The sequence below is a fragment of the Ambystoma mexicanum genome, chromosome 7q (assembly GCF_040938575.1).
Source record: "Ambystoma mexicanum isolate Mex_15411 chromosome 7q, UKY_AmexF1_1, whole genome shotgun sequence".
NCBI lineage: Eukaryota > Metazoa > Chordata > Amphibia > Caudata > Ambystomatidae > Ambystoma > Ambystoma mexicanum.
This window is the reverse complement of record NC_090941.1, coordinates 950288610-950307345: the sequence shown is the minus strand read 5'-3', so window position 1 is coordinate 950307345 and position 18736 is coordinate 950288610. Positions and strand designations below refer to the sequence as shown.

At 43.4% G+C, this 18736-nt stretch overlaps 1 protein-coding gene across 3 annotated transcripts in view; it reads right to left on the bottom strand.

Annotated features, from left to right (window-relative positions):
* Window positions 1-18736, bottom strand: part of PAK1 (p21 (RAC1) activated kinase 1) — a 724626-nt gene that overhangs the window by 188326 nt on the left and 517564 nt on the right. For all 3 annotated transcript variants that reach the window (XM_069639982.1, XM_069639985.1, XM_069639983.1), the window contains exon 9: window positions 13783-13846. In XM_069639982.1, coding sequence (XP_069496083.1) covers window positions 13783-13846 — 64 coding nt within the window. The remainder of the gene's footprint in view (window positions 1-13782; window positions 13847-18736) is intronic.

The following is an 18736-nucleotide window of genomic DNA, read 5'->3' as shown; positions in this document are numbered from 1 at the left end:
GCCTCGCTGGGTTCAATGCCAGAGCCAGTAAAAATGGTCCGAAACTTCGGGATCAAAATACCAGCATCCCTGTCCATGGAGGCCAACTTAATGCAGTGTGTGGCATGGGGTTTTTCAAACTCAAGCAATTGAAGAAAGTTCTCCCTTTTGTACCTGAAAAATGTGACACGCAGATAGTAGCTGCGGGGGTCAATGGGAGCATTGACTACTGCAATGCAATTTATCTGGCACAGCCCCTCTATCTTATTCATCGTTTACAAATGCTGCAAAATGCAGCAGTGCGTCTGATGAAACATATGAAATAGGGGTAACCAGAGCACAACACTCTCTTCATTTGCTGCCCATTGAGTCGAGGGTCAAATTTAAATCATTGTGGCCGATTCATTCGGCACGGAATGGCAACGGATGTTTAGCCATTCAAGAGAAGCTGCATAATTACACCTCAAGTCGGACTCTGAGATCTACCAATACAGCAATCCTATGCGTGCCTAGGTATAGAAAGGAGCGTCTGGTGGGCAGGGGGGAAAGCCTTCTTTGTGGCTGGGTCTAGGAATTCTTTGCCTCAGCAGCTAGGAATGACCATAGATTTTGCTTCTTTTAGTCAGGGTTAAAAAACCTTCCTCTTTGCATAAGCAGTTTTTCCCACTTCTCAGTCCTCTCCTGTGGTTTGTCCGCTAAGCGCCATGATGCCTTTGGCGAACAGTGCGCTATAGAAGAAAAGGTACAAATACATTTTTTTTAAAAAGATACTAAAACACCTGCAAACCCACTGGTTGTATGCTAAAATATCAAAGTATGACTTTCATCAAACCCGTATTGCATATTTAGGCTACGATTCAGTGAATCGGAATGGATCCATGTAAGGTTTCCGCCATCAAGGATTGGAGGGCACACCCTTTTCCATCAAGGAGTTGCAGCGGTTTCTTGGATTTGCTAACTTCTACAGGAGGTTTATCTCGGAGTATTCTCATCTCCTTTTACCGTTAACCAAGCTTCTCAAGAAAGGAACCCCATACATTTGGAACGCCGAGAATAACGGCTTTCACAGACTTAAAGAAAAGATTCATTTCGGCTCCAATGCTAAGACTGCCAGACACTACTCTTCCTTTTATAATAGAAACCGATGCCTCTAATTATGCCATGGGTGCCTTATTAGAACAAGATCCAACAACAGCGAAATTACAGCCAATAGCTTATTTTTCTCACACATTCAAACCAGCTGACAGAAACTACGGTATCTCAGAAAAAGAGCTACTCGACATTAAAGAAGCATTTGTAACATGGAGACATCTACTAGAAGGAGCTCAGCATCCTAGCACTGTTCTTACGGACAACGAAAATGTTTGATTTCTTAAAACTGCTAAAGCTGTAAACCAAAGACAAAACTGATGGATGCATTCTTTTTCTCGTTTTGACTTCAGTCACCTTCAAGCTAGGTTCTCTTCCCACCAAGGCAGACGCCTTATCTCGAGCCTACCAAGATGATGTCAATACTGTTCATGATATTGCTTTCTTTTCAGCAGAAAAAGTAATTATGGCCCTCTATGTTCCGCTTCTCCCGTACGAAGAGATACTAAGAAAAACCAACAACCGAGTGCAAAAGAGGAAGTTCCTACAAAACATCTGAGTTCATCATGAGCATCAGGGATTACTCTTTCCTAAGCATCAAGGATTACTCTTTCATAAAAACAAGCTATGGTTACTGTCTCCTCCGAGCCAGCAGACCATGCTTTATTGGTGTCATATCATCCCTGGCACTGGGCATTTCAGAATAAGAAAAACCTTGAAGGAGATATGCCTGGTGGAAGTACCATGAGAATGGACACTACAGATTATGTATCTACGTGTGCGATATGTGCTAGAGCCAAAATGTCTCAACAAAAGCTCATGGCTCTATTACACCCTCTAGCGGTTCCTGACCATCCATGGAAATCCTGTTCAATAGACTTTATAACGGACCTTCCCCGCGATCAAGGCAAGACAGTAATACTCACTATTATTGATACATTTACCAAAATGCGACATAGCCAAGAAAGCATGCCTTCAGCTCATGTCCTACCATTAGGTTTCCTCCATAACATACACAGACTCCACGGCCTTCCACAGAACATCGTCAAAGAACGCGGATCTCAGTACAATTTAACATTTTGGAGAGAGCGATCATCTGATTATTAGTACCCCCAAAGTGATGGCCAAAGGGTAAGAGCAACCCAGACTATAGGCCAATATCTGAGATGTTACTTGACAGAAATAGACGCAGGATGGGTAGACATGTTGCCTTTAAAAGAGATTGCATAGAATGACTGTTACTTTACCCTTTGAGCAACATCCTACTTTGATTCCCTCACAGTTACCCCGAGCTAGTCAAGTTCCTGCTGCCTAGGATTATGTGACAAACCTCTCCTCAGGGATTTCCACTGCCAACCTGCACCTATAGATGGCTGAAGAGAATGCTCATCTTTTTGCTAACAGAGGAAGACCATCTCCGGAGTATAACATCGGAGACCAGGACTGGTTATCTACAGAAAATATTTGCATCCCTGCCTGTACAAAAAAACTAGATTCATATGCCCTTTTCCTATCCATCGCATTATTAATCCTGTTGCCATGAAATTGAAACTCCCTGCTCAATATAAAGTACATCCTGTTTTCCATGTCTCACTACTAAAGCCAACTACTCAATCGGATTTGGATCCTTGTGACATAGGGAAAGGTCCATCTACTGTAGGACCTCACAAGGAAAGATACAAACCATAGTGGATTCCCATACATTTAGAAATGATGTGCAATACCTCGTCCATTGGAAGGGTTACACCAAAGAAGACAGGTCCTGGGTGGCTTCTAATACATGAACGATCCTACCTTACTCAAGAGATTCCATACCAAATATCCTGAAAAACCAGAACCTGCAAGTCCATCGGATGGTAGGAGCCTTAGAGGGGGTATGCTGTTAGGAACTCTCCTTCCTACCTCGGTTTTCCAGCGTATTATGCATCAGCTGCCCTGAAGATTACGGCAGGCGTGGCAGAATTGAAGTTTCAGTATATTTATTTGCGCTACGAGACCACGTGACAGTGCAATGGTCTCAGTTTCCTTACTCTAGTGTGTCGCACTGCACCCGATTTCAGTGTTTTCCACAGAGACTATTTCAACCACTGCAAGCCACTTTCAAAGCATTCTCTCAACGGTTCCAGTGACTGGGAATCCCAGATCAAGAAACCCAACATATACTGGTTTTCTTTTTTTAGTTACTTAGGTACTTAGTTTAGAGCCTTCAGGACTTATCAGGTCCTTATGGGATGTTACTGGATTTACAGTTAAAAATGGACAGGCTCATGTTTTCTTGCACTCTACACTGACATCATTCATGAACTCCCAAGTAGTATTCACTCTGCATTATGGTTACATTTATAAATGCAATCTTTTGCTGCCACTTCACTAACCTGCTATCCTTGTTATCCCACTTACCCGCTATCCTGGTCATCCCTTACAGCTCCTGTACCCAGCATCCATATTACAGATAGGTGGTGTGTCGCCTAGCACATCCACCAGAGGGAAAGCATTACTCTGAGTTTAAACCCTGCCAGAGAATTGCATTCTCACTGGAGGGCGGTGTACTTCTTCATGCTACTGTGAGGCTGCGGGCTTGCAGAATTCATGAACAGGTACCACCGCAACCCAGCACCAGCGGCTAATGCAGTCTTGGAGCATCAACTTGAGAATTGATTAATCTTTGGATAAAACACAAATATTCTCACCACCAACCATGTAGCTTCAGACAAAGACTCTGGCATTTACAAACTGCCCACATCAACACTTTAGGATTCGCACCTGGCTGTCCAATCCCATCAATAACCAACTCTCCGTTCACTGTTCTTTCTTGCAGGGCAACAGAGAATGACGTCGGCAAAATGGCAGAGGTGTGCTCAACAAGACCACATTACATCAGAGTATGAAAACAATACAGCAATAAATGCACCCAAAAGAAACAGGGAGACATGCTGGCTACGGTGAAACAAGGTGCTTTACCCTGGAACTAAGACGAACATAAATGAGCAGGTCCCTATACTCCAGAGATCAATTGACCAACAAGCACACTAGAGACCATTTCCCTGGGATTGCACAGCAGAGAAGAGCATCCTGGGGGAAATCAGTGTTCCTGTAGTCAGAATTTAGAATCACAGTTAGTTAACCCATCCCAACAACTCTAATAAAGTATCCTTTTTTAGTTGTCATGTAATTACCGTAGACCATACAGGAGTTTCGCCCACCCATCCTGACTAAATCAAAGTTTGGTGAACAAAACATTTCTAACTCATGGGTTCTCCAACACATGTGGCAAAGGAAGAATACACCTGGAACTGCAGGTAAGTCGAGTTAACTCATTCATTTCATTGACTATCAGACCTCACCCAAGTCAATGCTATAAAGTATGCACTCCCATGTTTGTAATTCAGAGGCCACATGATCAGTGCATGGCACAGAGGGATTACATTCAGACAGAAGATTCTTTTTCGCAACTTCCTCATCTCTCTATTGCCATCTCTCTCCTGCACTGCATCCCATTGAATACAGCAGAGTCCCGTGATAAATTCAGCCTTTCCATCAGTCTTCAGCCTCCTATCCATCCTCCTCCCCAAGCTCAACTGTACACAACGTTTAGCTACCCTTATAATGTTGCATGCTCCTTCCTATCCTCTGCTTGCCACTGGGGCACGCACAGCACTACACCGCCCTGAATTATGGCATGAGGCGCTAAAGAAATTCAAGATAACATAACATACTGTCGTCCCCAAATGAGCCAAGACTGGTTGGTGCTGTGGCTTCAGTGACAGAGACCTTGGCCGAATGAGGCGCCAGGGCCACCATCGTCGACCGAGGGGCCAGCCATTCTGGCCACAGCTTAGCTGTGCTCGGAGCAGTTCTTCAGTGGATGAGTGGGCATATTTTCGTCTTGATGTGCAAACAGGTGTTTAACCGTTTGTGGAAATGAAAGTTACGCATGTTAGGAGTATGCATAAGCTGTGCATACATCTTTGTTGAAAACTGGCTATAAGCCTTTGCTTTTTTATACAGGCTCTCAAGTCCATCTACATTTTGAAAGCAGTAACACTCTGTCCCATGACAAAAATGACAATCAACCACCAGTCGTTGCATTAAGGCTCACATCATATTGCCTTCTGGTGCTTTTAGGCCTTTATAAACTACAAGGGATTGCAAAACGATGTGCGCCAACAATGATAGGTCATACAAAAAATGGTTAGAGAGAACTGTTTCAGCGTAGGTCTATGGGGCAAGAATGAGAATGAAGCAGTGGGGTTAATAAATTGGACAGTAGTTTGTCTGCATTACTAGCTGAGGAATTCTAAGACTTAGCAGTTTACAGTTGTGTTTCAGAAGAGAAAACATTTAGCTATGCATAAATGAATTTTTATAGCGCAAATCTACCGACCAAGCAACGGAACGCTGTTCCAAAAAAGGGTTAGAATACAGCGAGAACATCTGCAACAGTTGTGGAAGAGAAACCAATCAAGAGGATACATCCCACGAGGACAGGTGCACATATATGTAGATCTACACAGATCTGTATGCAATTTACATGCTTATGTTCAAATTGTAGCTGGGTTATTTCTACCTCTCATCCTTACACAATGGATAAAATGTGTACCATTTTGTTTGTTAACAGTAACATTAGTAACTTATAATGCAAAGAACATGGCCCATAACATTTCAACTTTCGACACGCACGTAGCGTACACAAGAAAAAAATGTACTTGAATAGATCTCACTGAGTTCATGTGTTTTTCTTCCCTCAACCTACCTGCAGATGGTGCAGCCCCAGCTCTGGTGGTGCATGCACAGAGTGGCAGTGCAACCAATAAGGATTGCATTTACAAGTATGCTGCCCATTCTCTCTGGGGAAATTATTTATGCGAAGTTATATTGAAAAGTGTTTCACTGGGGCAAATATAAAACTTAAATACATTTTAATTGAATGTGTAGATTGGTACGCTATGCTGTCATAGTTCGTTTTGGCACACTTGTACATTACATCTATGTGTGATGTAATACTGTGAAAATCCTAACTTGCACACTTTTTTTTTTAAGTTAAGCATGGAAAAGGTATTTACTTGTTTTATGAGCACAATTTAAGTTCTCTTTCAAATTACATGTGTTTTGAAATGCTGGAAGGCAATTACTGGCATGTTAGGGCAAAGCTATTTCTGGAGTATCCATGAAGGGGAAAATGCTGGCATTTTGGGGCAAAGTTATCACACAGATGTGTCCTTGAAGGCGCCAATACTGGGATTTTGGGGAGAGACGCCACCATAGGCTAATCTATAAAGGGGGCAAATGCATGGTAGTTGCATTGCTTGAGCCAAGGCTCCTCTGGTCACCATGTAGCCAACTCAAGAATTGAGATAGTGGCTGAGGTCTTCATCCTGGAGTGGTGACCAATTCATTCCATCGCCTCCAAGACCGGTTTCTGATTGTCAGCCCATTTTAAGCCCCAACAGCGATGCCGTCGATCCTTATATTGCGGTCCATACTTTTATTCGCGTGGATGTGGAAAAAACTCCCAAGTCATTGGATTTAATGAGAAAATCTAAACTCCCGTGCAATGCGATGCGTGAAGGGATCCCATTTGTGTAGAAGTTAGTTTATGTACACTTACATTACATCTATGCTCGATGTAAAACTATGAAAATACTAACTTGCATACTTTAAGTTAAGCATGCAAAGGTATTTACAGCACTATTTAAATACTCTTCGTCAAATTCCAAGTGTTGTGAGATGCTAGGAGTCAATTAATCGCATGTTGGGGCAAGGCCATTTCTGGAGTGTCCTTGAAGGGGCAAATTCTGGCATTTTGGGGCAAAACCATCACAGAGGAATGTCCTTGAATGGGTAAATACTGGGATGTGGGTGCAACACCATCACAAGTGAGTCTTTAAAGGGGGAAAATGTTGGAATGTTGGGGCCAAGTCATTATGTTTGTGTAATACTGAATGACATTTATTTTTGGTGCCTACTAGTGGCACTGCAGATTTGATTATTCTACAGGTTTCACTGTAATTCATAGTCTATTTTTAACGGAATGCTGGAGGCCTACTATGAGAAAAATCGTACTAAGGAAATGGCTCTTACGTCATTGAATATCCCGACAAGAGATATTTCTGTATGACCAAGACTGAAGGAATCTGAATCAATTCCGAGCCTTCAATTGTCTTCCTAGATCTCTAGGATTAGCTCAGCACTTGCATAATTAGGCACGCAGAGCACCCTGCATTTAAGGCGGTCAAGCTCCAGGTTTCCCTGAAGCCGTTCTGTAGAACGCCTTTACTTTCCACTTTAAGAAAATTGTAAAAAACACACGTCTTAGATAAATTATAATTATATATTGTGAGAAACCAGAAGGTGTCTCACCCACTAGTCCCCGGGGGTATCTCTCTTAGGTGGCCAGGGCACGGCCATCGCCTTTGGATCCAGACCCTGGGGGTGGACCAGTGATCAAGGATCACCTGGGAGAGGGGTCTTCGGGGAGCGGGAGACCCGATGGCAAGACGCAGTATCCCCTTCCTAACACCTTTACCCCATCCAACCCGGTAGAATATGTAGGAACTTTACCCCCCGGCCCCCTTTCCCTTAACAAACACTTTTACATGGACAGCCCACTCTGGGAGAAAACAGACTCGCACCCGAACATTGTCCCCGACATGTCCCACTACTATGGTCAGGCAAGGTCAGGCGATTACTAGTAACCACTCACACCTGACTACCATTAAGCTTCCCCACACAGATAAAATGTGGAACACGAGAGCACGTTGAGCGAGGCAACAGCGTTTTACAGATGGCAGCTGAACAAGGGGAAAAAGACGGCAAACCACGAAGGGTGCGCAAGGAGAGCGATACCCTTGACCTTTCTGGCGAGAAACCGTTACTTTTGAGAGTCCTTCAGATTAAAAAGCGCAAGGCCAGGAAACCATACTGAAGAATCTTGCATGGTGTTTCTGAGATACCCAGGGCCCTCCTGCATGAAAGACCGAGTCGGGGAGGAGCAGCAACCGCCGTGGCTCCAAGATCAAAGCAGCCACAGAAAGATCAACACAGCCGGTCAGTTGCAGAGACCGATACAAGACCAGTCTGTGTTGAAGTCATGGTTGCAAGCAGCAACATTGTATAAAGAGCGCAAGAACAAAGATTGGTAATGTGTGTGATGAAAGATGTGAGGAAAGCTTAATTGCTGATGGCTGTTTGAACTATAACAAAGATCAAGATAATACCAGTGCCAAAGTGGTCCGGCACCACAAGGGTGCTCAATCGATGTCTCCAAGGTATCCAGCCAAGAAGTGGCAGAAGTGAAAGTAAAAGACTAGAATGAGAAGTGAAATTAATCAAAGTGGTCCTGCAATGGTTTACGCAAAAGCCATTGCACAATCAAAGGTCTTCAATTTTTGGTACAAAAAGGAAAGCTTGGAAATTGAGATTGAATGGTCCGAGCCTGAACGAGGTTCACCATTTGGGAACATTGTGTTTAAGGGAATACAAGCCCGAACGAGGGAGATCCCTGGTCTGAGCCCGAATGAGGGAGACCAATTTTGAACGATGTGTTAAAAGGGGGATGCGAACCTGAAGGACGGAGACAAATGGTGAACCGTGGACCTGAGAACTTATGAATGTGAGAATCCTTATAGGAAAGGAACTTTGGTGCTTGTTTGTTACAACAGACCATCTGCAATAAGAGACTTTGCTTTTGGAAAGAGACTTTGGAGCCAAAGGTCCCGATACCTATTTTTTTAAATTTACTTTCATTTATACATTAGTTTAGTTACATATAATCTTTACGCATATTAAAAAGAAAACATAATAAAAGATTTAAAAAACCTATCATTTTGATAGCAGCCATTAAGAACAACCATCTACAGTACAGAAAGGCAAATGATCGACATATATAATAAATATTTACATACAGTTACAATTAGCATACAATGTATCCGAAGCCCCCAAATTAATTAAAAAATAGATCTTATGTTTCCTAAATGCTGGTAGCCCTATTCCCAATTTCAAAAGCAGCAGAAGTTATAACTACAGATTGAGCAGCTATCAAAGTAGACAAACATTGGTCTTCTCTAATGCTTTCTATTGCACTTACAAAGTGACCATAACCTTTCCTATAAATCTCATTCATAGCAGTGCTTGATGTTAGTATATGTCTGGCAGTCTAACTCTCAAGATTAGAACATCTGCATAGGTTATTTCAGAGGAGAGAATCTTTCCAGTGCCTGATATATCTGTTTGTCGGAAAGAATATTGAATCACAAATATAATATAAAATCGCTTTAAATTAATGCTGCAGCATTTTGTTAAATAGCTACAAGGCATGTTTCCTAGAAAGCTCTGGTATGAATTTTCTCTATATTGAGCATGTTGATGCAATTGCTCGATATTACAGATCAAATCCCATTGCCGAGATTTCTGCTTGACAATCTTTTCATAGAGGGGCAACTTTGTCAATATATTACTATCTAAGCCCAAGGTTCATAAATGAGCCATACTAAAACTTTGTAGCCCCGATACATATGCTTTGAACTGTATCCTTGTGGCAGAGAAGCCAGAGTGCGTGCGAACCTCGAGTGTGCCACCTTGTCCCATGCTGAAAATGTGGGCAAGGGAAGGCAACTGCTCAACTATCCCGACCTATCATTTCTTGAATACTTCTTTTTGCATACATTGTTGTCCCACAATATTTGTATTTAGAAGGATTGGCAATCGGTTTATTAGTACACGCCCTTTTATTTTGACAGACTCCCCCAGGACTGCGTTATTGTTTGATGGTCGTAGCTTGCTCCCATCTTTAGATTTAGGGTTAGAGAGTTCAACCAACCCATTGAAGTTCAACCAACACCCTTGAATTGTGATCACTTGTGTTTCTCTTCACTGTTTGATACCATGCTTTCCTTACAATACACACACACAGAATTGCCCCTCAACTCAATTTCTTGCCTTTTGGAAATGACCTTTATCTTTCAAGTCTAAAAGAAAAGCACATGCAATGGGTACCTTTGTACTGTATACTCCACATTTCTAAAAAGGTAGCAATGACTTATTCTGGCAAGTGCCATGTGTATTAGTTTAGAGATTCCAATGATTTGTTGACATCTGTACAATTAAGAACATTCATTTTCATTTGGTCGAGGTCAACTGCCAGTGTCACTAAAACAGGGGTTTGCAACCAGATGTTTTGGACTCACACTCCCATGATCCCTCACCATTTCCATTGACTGTTGGCTAGAACCAATGAAGTCCAAAATATCAAGAGATCCAGTTGTTGGAGAGCAGCGCCCCAATAAAAAAAACAGAAGGTTGCAGGAAGGATATGGATCATTAGGAGAATTAACTTGTTTGGGATTGAAGTCGGCAGACTTCTTGGACTTAATGCAATGCCATGAAAATGCAAATCTGCTTTCTATTAGACGAAGCATTAAGTGGTGCTGTTCAAAATCAAGAAGGTGGGTATTGTGAAAATCATATTGTTAGGCATGCTAACTAACATTGGTTACCTGCTTACTTGTATTTTACAAAATAAGTGCCTGGAGACAGGCCCTGGGTGATAGCGGTGCACAGTATAAATCAACATAACATAACAAATGTGATTACCAAAGTAAACTTAAAGGGGATGTGTGACGATAGACCTAGTCAATTAAATAAACAAGAATATTTATAAAGAAATTAATCACAACCGCTTTTAGTAAGGCGGAAAGGCCTTCTAAAAAGCTGGCTGCTGGTGGGAATGCTAGAGACTCTGGGGTCTGTGGGTACCCACAAGCTAGCTGAAGTACCACCCATAGATGGTATACAGGGGAAATCTTATACCCCTTTCCCCCAATTTCATAAGCATCATGCCTCATAAGCACAAGTGTATCTGCTAGGTACCCTTCACCTCCCTGCCAGGAGAACAGCAGAATGGAATACAGTTTATGGTTTTAACACAGTTAACCAATCCCACTTAGAGCTACACTCTGGGGATCACCACCAAGCTGTTCCCTGTTTCCAGCGTGGGTGCTACACAGAAATCACACAATGCAGGGCAGACCGATATGGTGGGGGTGTTATTCTGCAGCCAAACTTGGTTTTAGAAGAGCCGTTTGGGGATAGCTCAAGTTGATCGCCCAGGGAATCGGGCACACAAACCATCCTGAGAAAGGACCCAGAGTCACATATTTCCTTGTGGGGGCCTTCCTCTAGCCCCCAGGGACAATATTTGAATATGTGCCCAAACAGAGCACCACCACAACCCAAGGGGAACCCAATACAAAAGACAGGAATGATGCCCTCAGCCAGGTGGATATGCCATCAAATACCCCTTATTCCAAAATGGCAGCTTGTATTTTTAAACTCTCAGCCGTCACAGAGAAAGGGATATTCTAACCTTCTTAACAAGGAAAAATAACCAGTGCCAGCTGGGGAGCAACAGGACAAACAGTACATGTCACGGTACCTGCCCCCAGACACCTGGAACAGACCAACCAGCCCAGGGTATTGGCACCCATGGGGACCTTCAAAGTCTCAAAGGATTCCCTAAGGTTCATGCTGCCATCTCAAGTAAGGCAGGTTTCAAAAGGGAGAGAACCACATGCAGACCAGTCTGAGGCAGGCTGAAGGGACTACTTTACCAAGGGACGACTTGCTAGGGTGTGGTTGGAGGGACTACTTGGGAACTACTTCTTGAAGGCTATATACCTGGGAACTACTTCTTGAAGGCTATATACCTGGGAACTACTTCTTGAAGGCTATATAAACCACGCCTTCAGTACAGAACACGCTTCGCGTTATTCTGCACTCCTGCAGCGTAACGCTCACCATGTCTGCAAACTCCAGGTCTGTCTTCAGCCACGCCCATCCCGTCCTCTCGAGTTACCTGCAAGGAAGAAAGAGAGAGAAGAGAACAGAACAAGACTCTTACCTGATGCTCTCTCTCGGTCGCTCTGGAGTCACCGCTTCTGCTGAGCTGCAAAGGAAAAGACACCAGGTTAGCAGCGCAACGCTAATACTTACCAGAAGGCTGCTCATTCCAGCGATCCATAGAAGCACCTTCACTCGATCAAGCTCCATCATCCGATCGCTGCTCCGGAGCTGCCGCAACTGTAGAAAACAAAAGAAGACATCAGGTTAGCCGCGCAGTGGGGGGGGGGGAGGCCTCATTCAGACTTTAAAATCCGTGTGGAAAGATCATTGCATAACGCTGCCGCTAGGCCTACCTTGGAAGCCAGCTACCATTTCCGGAAGGGACCCAGCTCCATATTAAGCACTGAGGGGAAACCTGTAAGGAAGAGGCACAGGAGTGAACTTTTGGCAACTTGAACTCTTAAGCAATCCATACTTTGGAATAAAGACTTACCCATCGAGTCACAGTGGTCTGGATCAGTGAAGTAACTAGATCATTGAACTACTACGCACCCCTGTACACAGTCGCAGGATGGAGAGTCCGCCATTCATAACAAAGGTGAGACATAGCAGAGGGGTAAGGTGAGACATAGCAGAGGGGTGCAAGAAGAGGTCATGGGAGGCGGGAGTTGCCCTCGTCTTTATGGTTGGGTACCATTTGGTTCAACCTTTTAGGCAACCTGCTTTGGTGACGAAAAGGGGAATCAGAGGGGGACACGAGGAACCACTCTACACCGGACCATCCAGCTCCGCTTGGCGCCCCTGTGGAGACCAGGTGAGCGTAACAGTACAACAACCATTTAGGTAGAAGACCTTGCCAATTACAGACCCACAACAGAGAGATGCTGGAGATGGGCATATTAGGAAGATTGTACTATGTATGAGTATAACTTGCTGCAGGGCAAGGCACAGTCTAGGTTAAACCTGGAAATGATAAGAGCAGAAAAGAAGCAAAGAGGGACAATGAAAGCTGGAAGCCAGAAAAGCAGATAAGCAAGATGGCGGCCACACTCCTGAGGCTTTGTGCTAGTAAAGAGAATTCTGATAGGATAGGTGGTCTTTTACACACAGATCCTTAAATCAGTTTGTGTAGATCGATCCTTTCACTTTCTAAGAAATGCTATCCATCCCCTAAGTCTTAGTACATTGAAACTAAAGCGCGCAGAACTCTAACACCATCTTTTAACCCATCATAAGCATTGTTTTAGTACGCAGAGGAGAATATTCTATGTTATTACAGAAATATTCTGTGTCCTTAAAGTCATTCAACCAACCACTTCCTTTGTTGGGAGAACAATGGTGTTGAACAATTGTTAGCGATGGGGTGTTCGGTTGTTCCTTTGTCACAATAATAATGAACTTCATATTGGACAAAATACATAATAAAATTATAGTTATAGCAAACTTCTCTTCAATATACAAAAATAAGAACGTATTCTCAAAAATTAAAAATAACAAAAGAGAAAAAACACAACACATAGAAAAAGAATATACAGCAAGCCAGGTTCCTAAAAAGACGTGTTCGAATAATGTCTTTTTACATTAAACAATGACTGTAATTTACCCGTTTTGTTCCTTTTATAATAAATATTGCCTTTCATTGCCAATACTGGATCAATTAAAACAAGAGCTTCAAACATTTTCCTAAATGAAATAGATATCTCGCAATCTAAATAAAAGAAGGGCCATTTAGTAAGACTTATAGTACACTTGTCGGAAACTTACATCGTTAAGGTAAAAACTGAGCAATTCATCAAAATAAGAGATTTACTTAGGAAGGCTATGCCAATGAAGTGTGCATTTATAACATTTATATTGACAAATAGGATGACTTACCCTTGTCCAATTTTCTCAAACTGAGTATATTTCTTTTTAGGATCTCCCACGCTCACTATGCTCCCTTTAATGAAAAATATACATTCTCAGCTTTAATTCCACTTCAATATGAAACATGGTGACAAATGTAAAATAATGCACACAAGAATAATCCAAATACTTTAAATAACTTACAAAACAGCAATGGTATCTGAGAGATAACATTCATTTTAAAAAAAGAACACAGTCTTGTGCAAAGTTACATATTTAAGTGTCTTGTCAACGGTGCATACAAACAGATCTATTTGGATAGGTCTGTCAGATTTCGGTCAATTCAAACATCAGCGTGTCCAGCTAAACATTCCAGCTACCCAAAGCAAAAACTTTATTTGACAAGCAGAGGCAATCAAAGATAATTTAAAAAAAGACAACAAAGGTTTCGGTTCGGGACGGGTTGAAAACCCAGTGCATTCGTTGCATGCAGCATTTCAAGTCGAAACCTTTGTGCTTCCAGTTGATTTCATAAGGCACCCAATTCCTGACAAGCTACCTTACATGTTTATACATGAATGGTGGACACTTTGGTTTCAAATAAAGGTTCTTTCTCTTCTTGAACGGATTCCCCATGACAGAAAAATAAATCCTAAAATGTTCATATGGGCCCTCAAACTCTAACAGCCATATTAGTCTTCTAAATTGAATTGCATTGCATTTCCAAGGCTCAAAGAGAAAATGAGTATTGGTACATCTAAACTGGGATGCCGGAAAAGGGAAACATTTCACAACGGTAGTGGCAGGGTGATGTGACCATGTGACTGCCTAACCCATCGGCTGTCTGGGAAGGTGACCATGGAGGCAGATGCTGGATCCGGTGAAGGTATACAGAGAGTCCCCTGGTCCCCCTCTCAGCCCGAACACCAGGGTCAGGAGCCAGGGACTCATCACATGTGTACTGCTAGACCCATTGGCCCTTTATGAGATTAATGGAAGCAGGCATGGCTACAGTAACTTGAGTGAGGGTCCTGCAGGCTTTAGTTATGCTGCATGAGGGACAGCCATTTCTAATTGCATACCAACTATCATTCTAAGAAGAGAAACGAGGCTCATCGCTGCAGCCCAGAGCTGGAACAAGCAGGAAACAGTCAGGGAATCAAGCAGCTACCCTGCTGGAACAGTGAGGTAATTGCACTACCAGGGGCATGGGTTTGGGAGGGTGTGCACCATAAACCAAAGTGGCAGAGCAGCCTGTTATCGGCTTGCTCGTGCTGTGCGGTACACCCGGACAGACAAAGTTAGAACTCCGGTAGTAAGAAAACAATGAAGAGACAGGGAAGCCAATAACACACAAGTGCCATTCCTTGGGGAAAGTCCAGCTATGTGAGGAAGGCAGGCAAAAGCCAGGGTGTGTGAGGAGCAGAGCGTGGAGGCTGGAGGAGATGTGGTTTAGCAGTAAAAATGAGGAGCAAGGAGAGGTGAAACCTCAGGTCTATAAAGGGGAGGAGGGATTAGAGAACATCAAGATGTGAAGGTAAAGATCAAAGAAAGAACGTGGAGAACAGCAGCAATAGAAGGGGGTAAGAAGGAGTGGAGATCTTCAGTGAGAGACAAGGATTAATTAAAAACCCAACATGGAAGTGAAACGGAGATTGGGGAGGAGGAGAAATCATAGTCAGGGACACATGCTACCTATACGGGTTGTGAGAATAAGGTGGAAGGCAGTATGAGCAAATGGTGGAGTCAGAGGAAATGTCAGGGGTTAGAGAGAACACAGGTGTTGGGTCAGGGCCTCTTAGGCATGTCTACATCGAGATGACCCTGGAGGAAAGCCAAAATGTATAGACCAAAAGTCTTAGTGGAAAATGTGTATCTATGTCATCGGTGTCAGTGTTAACTTTATGCCTTTCTGCCAGTCATGTAATAGTTAGATTCAACTGCAAAAAACAGCTATCATTCCAATAAACCTTTGGCAAATCACATGTAGGCTCAAGCTCTTCTAGAATTTTCAATTGGACACACAAAGCATCTTCCTCCTTTTTTGTCTCTTTTCAATGCTCTTGTAGGCATTGTTCTCACTATAGTCTTGCTCCTTCTCAACAGTATGAGACAGGTTTCTTAGGCCCTTTCAGGTGCTCTCCAGCTGCAACGAGTAGTCTTCCAGCCACTGTGTTTGTTGCCCTAGAATTGGATCTTCTTTAGATGACAGATTTAATCTAGTTATTTGGCAAAGTCACTAACAAATGGCTTAGACTGGCCTTCTGTATCAAAGAGTTTACTTCGCTCTACAAAACTAAGGAGCATAAATATCTGCATTGCCATCATAGGGTGATCACAGTAGCATGGGACACCGTTCACTCACTCCACAACTAGATGGATGACTGAAGGTTGGGAATCACTGGGCGGAGTGCATATCGAAATGGAGGACTGGAGAAGAGGGAGACCATACAAGGTGTGCAACATCCAATACCAATTTGGAATACTGGTGTGGAAAGATGGCCTTCCCTTCAACTGTACAGTTGCTTCCCCTCTCAGACTTGGGCCGGACTTCCTCAAGTTGCGGAAATGTCTCAAAACTCTGCTTTTCTCCACCGCTTTCTCTTCCCTGCTAATCACGCCACTGCTGCCGAGACCGTGGGCCTGGACCCTCATGAATCTCACAGGCTACCAGGTTACTGCCCAGTCGACACCAGAACCCTATCCCCCCCCCGCCAAGCACTGCCCTAGTGGACCCCTGGTGGCTGTGCATCCCACCCTGGGTTTCCTCCACGCTAGCACTTAGCCAGTGGCCTCCTCCCCTGGCTCCCCTCAGCACTTCTCTTACGGGCCCTCACCAGCGCTTGCCCATACCTTGGCTCTCTCCCTTCCCCCTCCCCTGCACTTCCTTCACTGCGCTTGTACGTCCGAATGTCACAAGGCCTAGTAGGACCACAAATGTATATTTACCATTTTTCTTTCATCATTATTTTTTTACTCCCCTGTTCCCTTTGCGGTGGGGGGCTGTTAAAGTTAAGGGAATGGAAATGCCTACCCCCTGCAGGTACAATCTGTGGGGGGTGGGAAGTGTGATAAATGTTTGCTGCAACAATTTACAACAACATACCTCCTTCTGTTGAATTATTTCTGGGCAGGATTGGACACCTCTGTAATAGTGTATGTAAATACCTATTTTCTTGTGCGCTATGTAAATGAATTAATGTTCAATATAGTTCTCAATGTTACTTTACCGTAATGCCCGTTTAATCCTTAAGTCCACCCTAAAATGGCCTTTATTATTTAGACTTTAAATGGCTTCTGACTGCCCACTGCGAAAATGAATACCCATGTTTGCTGAGCGAGAAGCCAAAGAGAAGATGTAAATGTTGTTCTTAATGTCCTTCAAAATCTGCTCTGTTTGAATGCAAACACATCAGTCATGTTCCCCGATCCCCGATTTCTTTCAGTCCTGCCAATGTATGCAACTGGATTTGCTTCCGTTAACCTGCTTGACTCCAGCCAATGGGTACATCAATATGCCACCCGACTGCCAAGATGTCAGCATCTACGATATGTTCTAATGGCGCGAAGCAGATCCTTTCCCCTTTTCCTACAGGGCAGCCATCTGTCACTCTTCTGCGTGACCTACTTAAAATACAAAACAGATACTTTGGTGCATGTTACTTAACGGAGAACTTTAAGACCTTAGGCAATATGAGCCCACGAGCTGTTCTACATGGTGGCATAGTTTGAAACAGGAACTATACAATTATCTTAAATTGGGGCCAATTAAGTAAGCAACAGAGAGTAGAACAGCGGGGCCTTTTAAGAAATACTATGCTGGAATCAGCTTGAACAGATAACTCCTTGTCACGGGAACACCACGTTTTCATTACTGCCCTGCAGTTTTACTCTCACCCCCAAGTGCTTAAATCCAGTTGTTGCAGCCGAAGATAACCAAAACAACTCCCCCCCCCCCCCCCCCATCAGTTTGTTGAATGAAAGACCGGCGACTGGATATTGTGGCACAAAGTGCTGGAATCAACTAGTCCCCCTAGCAATACGTCACAGGTGTTAGCGGACGCATGCCCAACCATAACATCTTACAGTTAAGATGAACAGCTAATTAATTTGCTTTTAAAGAGCACAGATTTCAGAAATGTCTATTTCTATTTAATGGCATTTGTTAAGCGCACTTAGATCCTTCGGCATCTTGGCGCTGGAAAGAAAGTCAACAGCACCAAGGTCCTGACATCAGTAGAAAGAGAGGGAAATTAACTTGGGCAGAGTGTCATAGGAAGAAGAGTTGGGTCACTTATTTTCAGCCAGGGTAAGAGGGCTGCAAAGCCTTTTAACCAGACACAAAAATATTGGTCCGTCGATGCAATTTAAGAGAGCCCTTAAAACCGGCCTGTTTGATGGAGGTGGTAGCTAGATTGGCTTCTTTGATTCATCCCTGGCAAATCATGAACCAGATAGTCTGCTGAATTTTCCCTTCCTTTCTGGTCATCTGTTTGTCTGTATTGTTGGTGAGCACTCTGAGACCTGCAGGCGAGTTGGCACTTTAGAAAAATCTAACAGAATAGAATCCCGACAAAAAGCTGGAATTTTTACCAAGTTATCAGGGGAGCGCGAAATGCCTTGAGATGAAACTGCCCAGGTCAGCCTATTTACCAGTAAACCTAGGTTGGGTCAAAAAAACGCTTAAGTACCAGGCAGAGTGACTTCAACTTTACTCTGACCGTTACTGACAAGCAGTGCAGTTGGGTGGGAAAGTTGTAGAAACGTGGCCGCAAGGGCATATATTGAATAATAGGCGAGCAACAAGGTTTCAAAACCTTTGTAGTTTACACAGGGCACAGTCGGGAACGCCTTAAGGGACTGAAATACAATAATCAATCCTAGAAGAGATCACAGCACTAGTCGTCTGAAATCATGCATAACTGGAGAAAAACATGAACACCCTCCATAGTACTGCAAGATGGCAACAGCTGGTTGGAGCTGT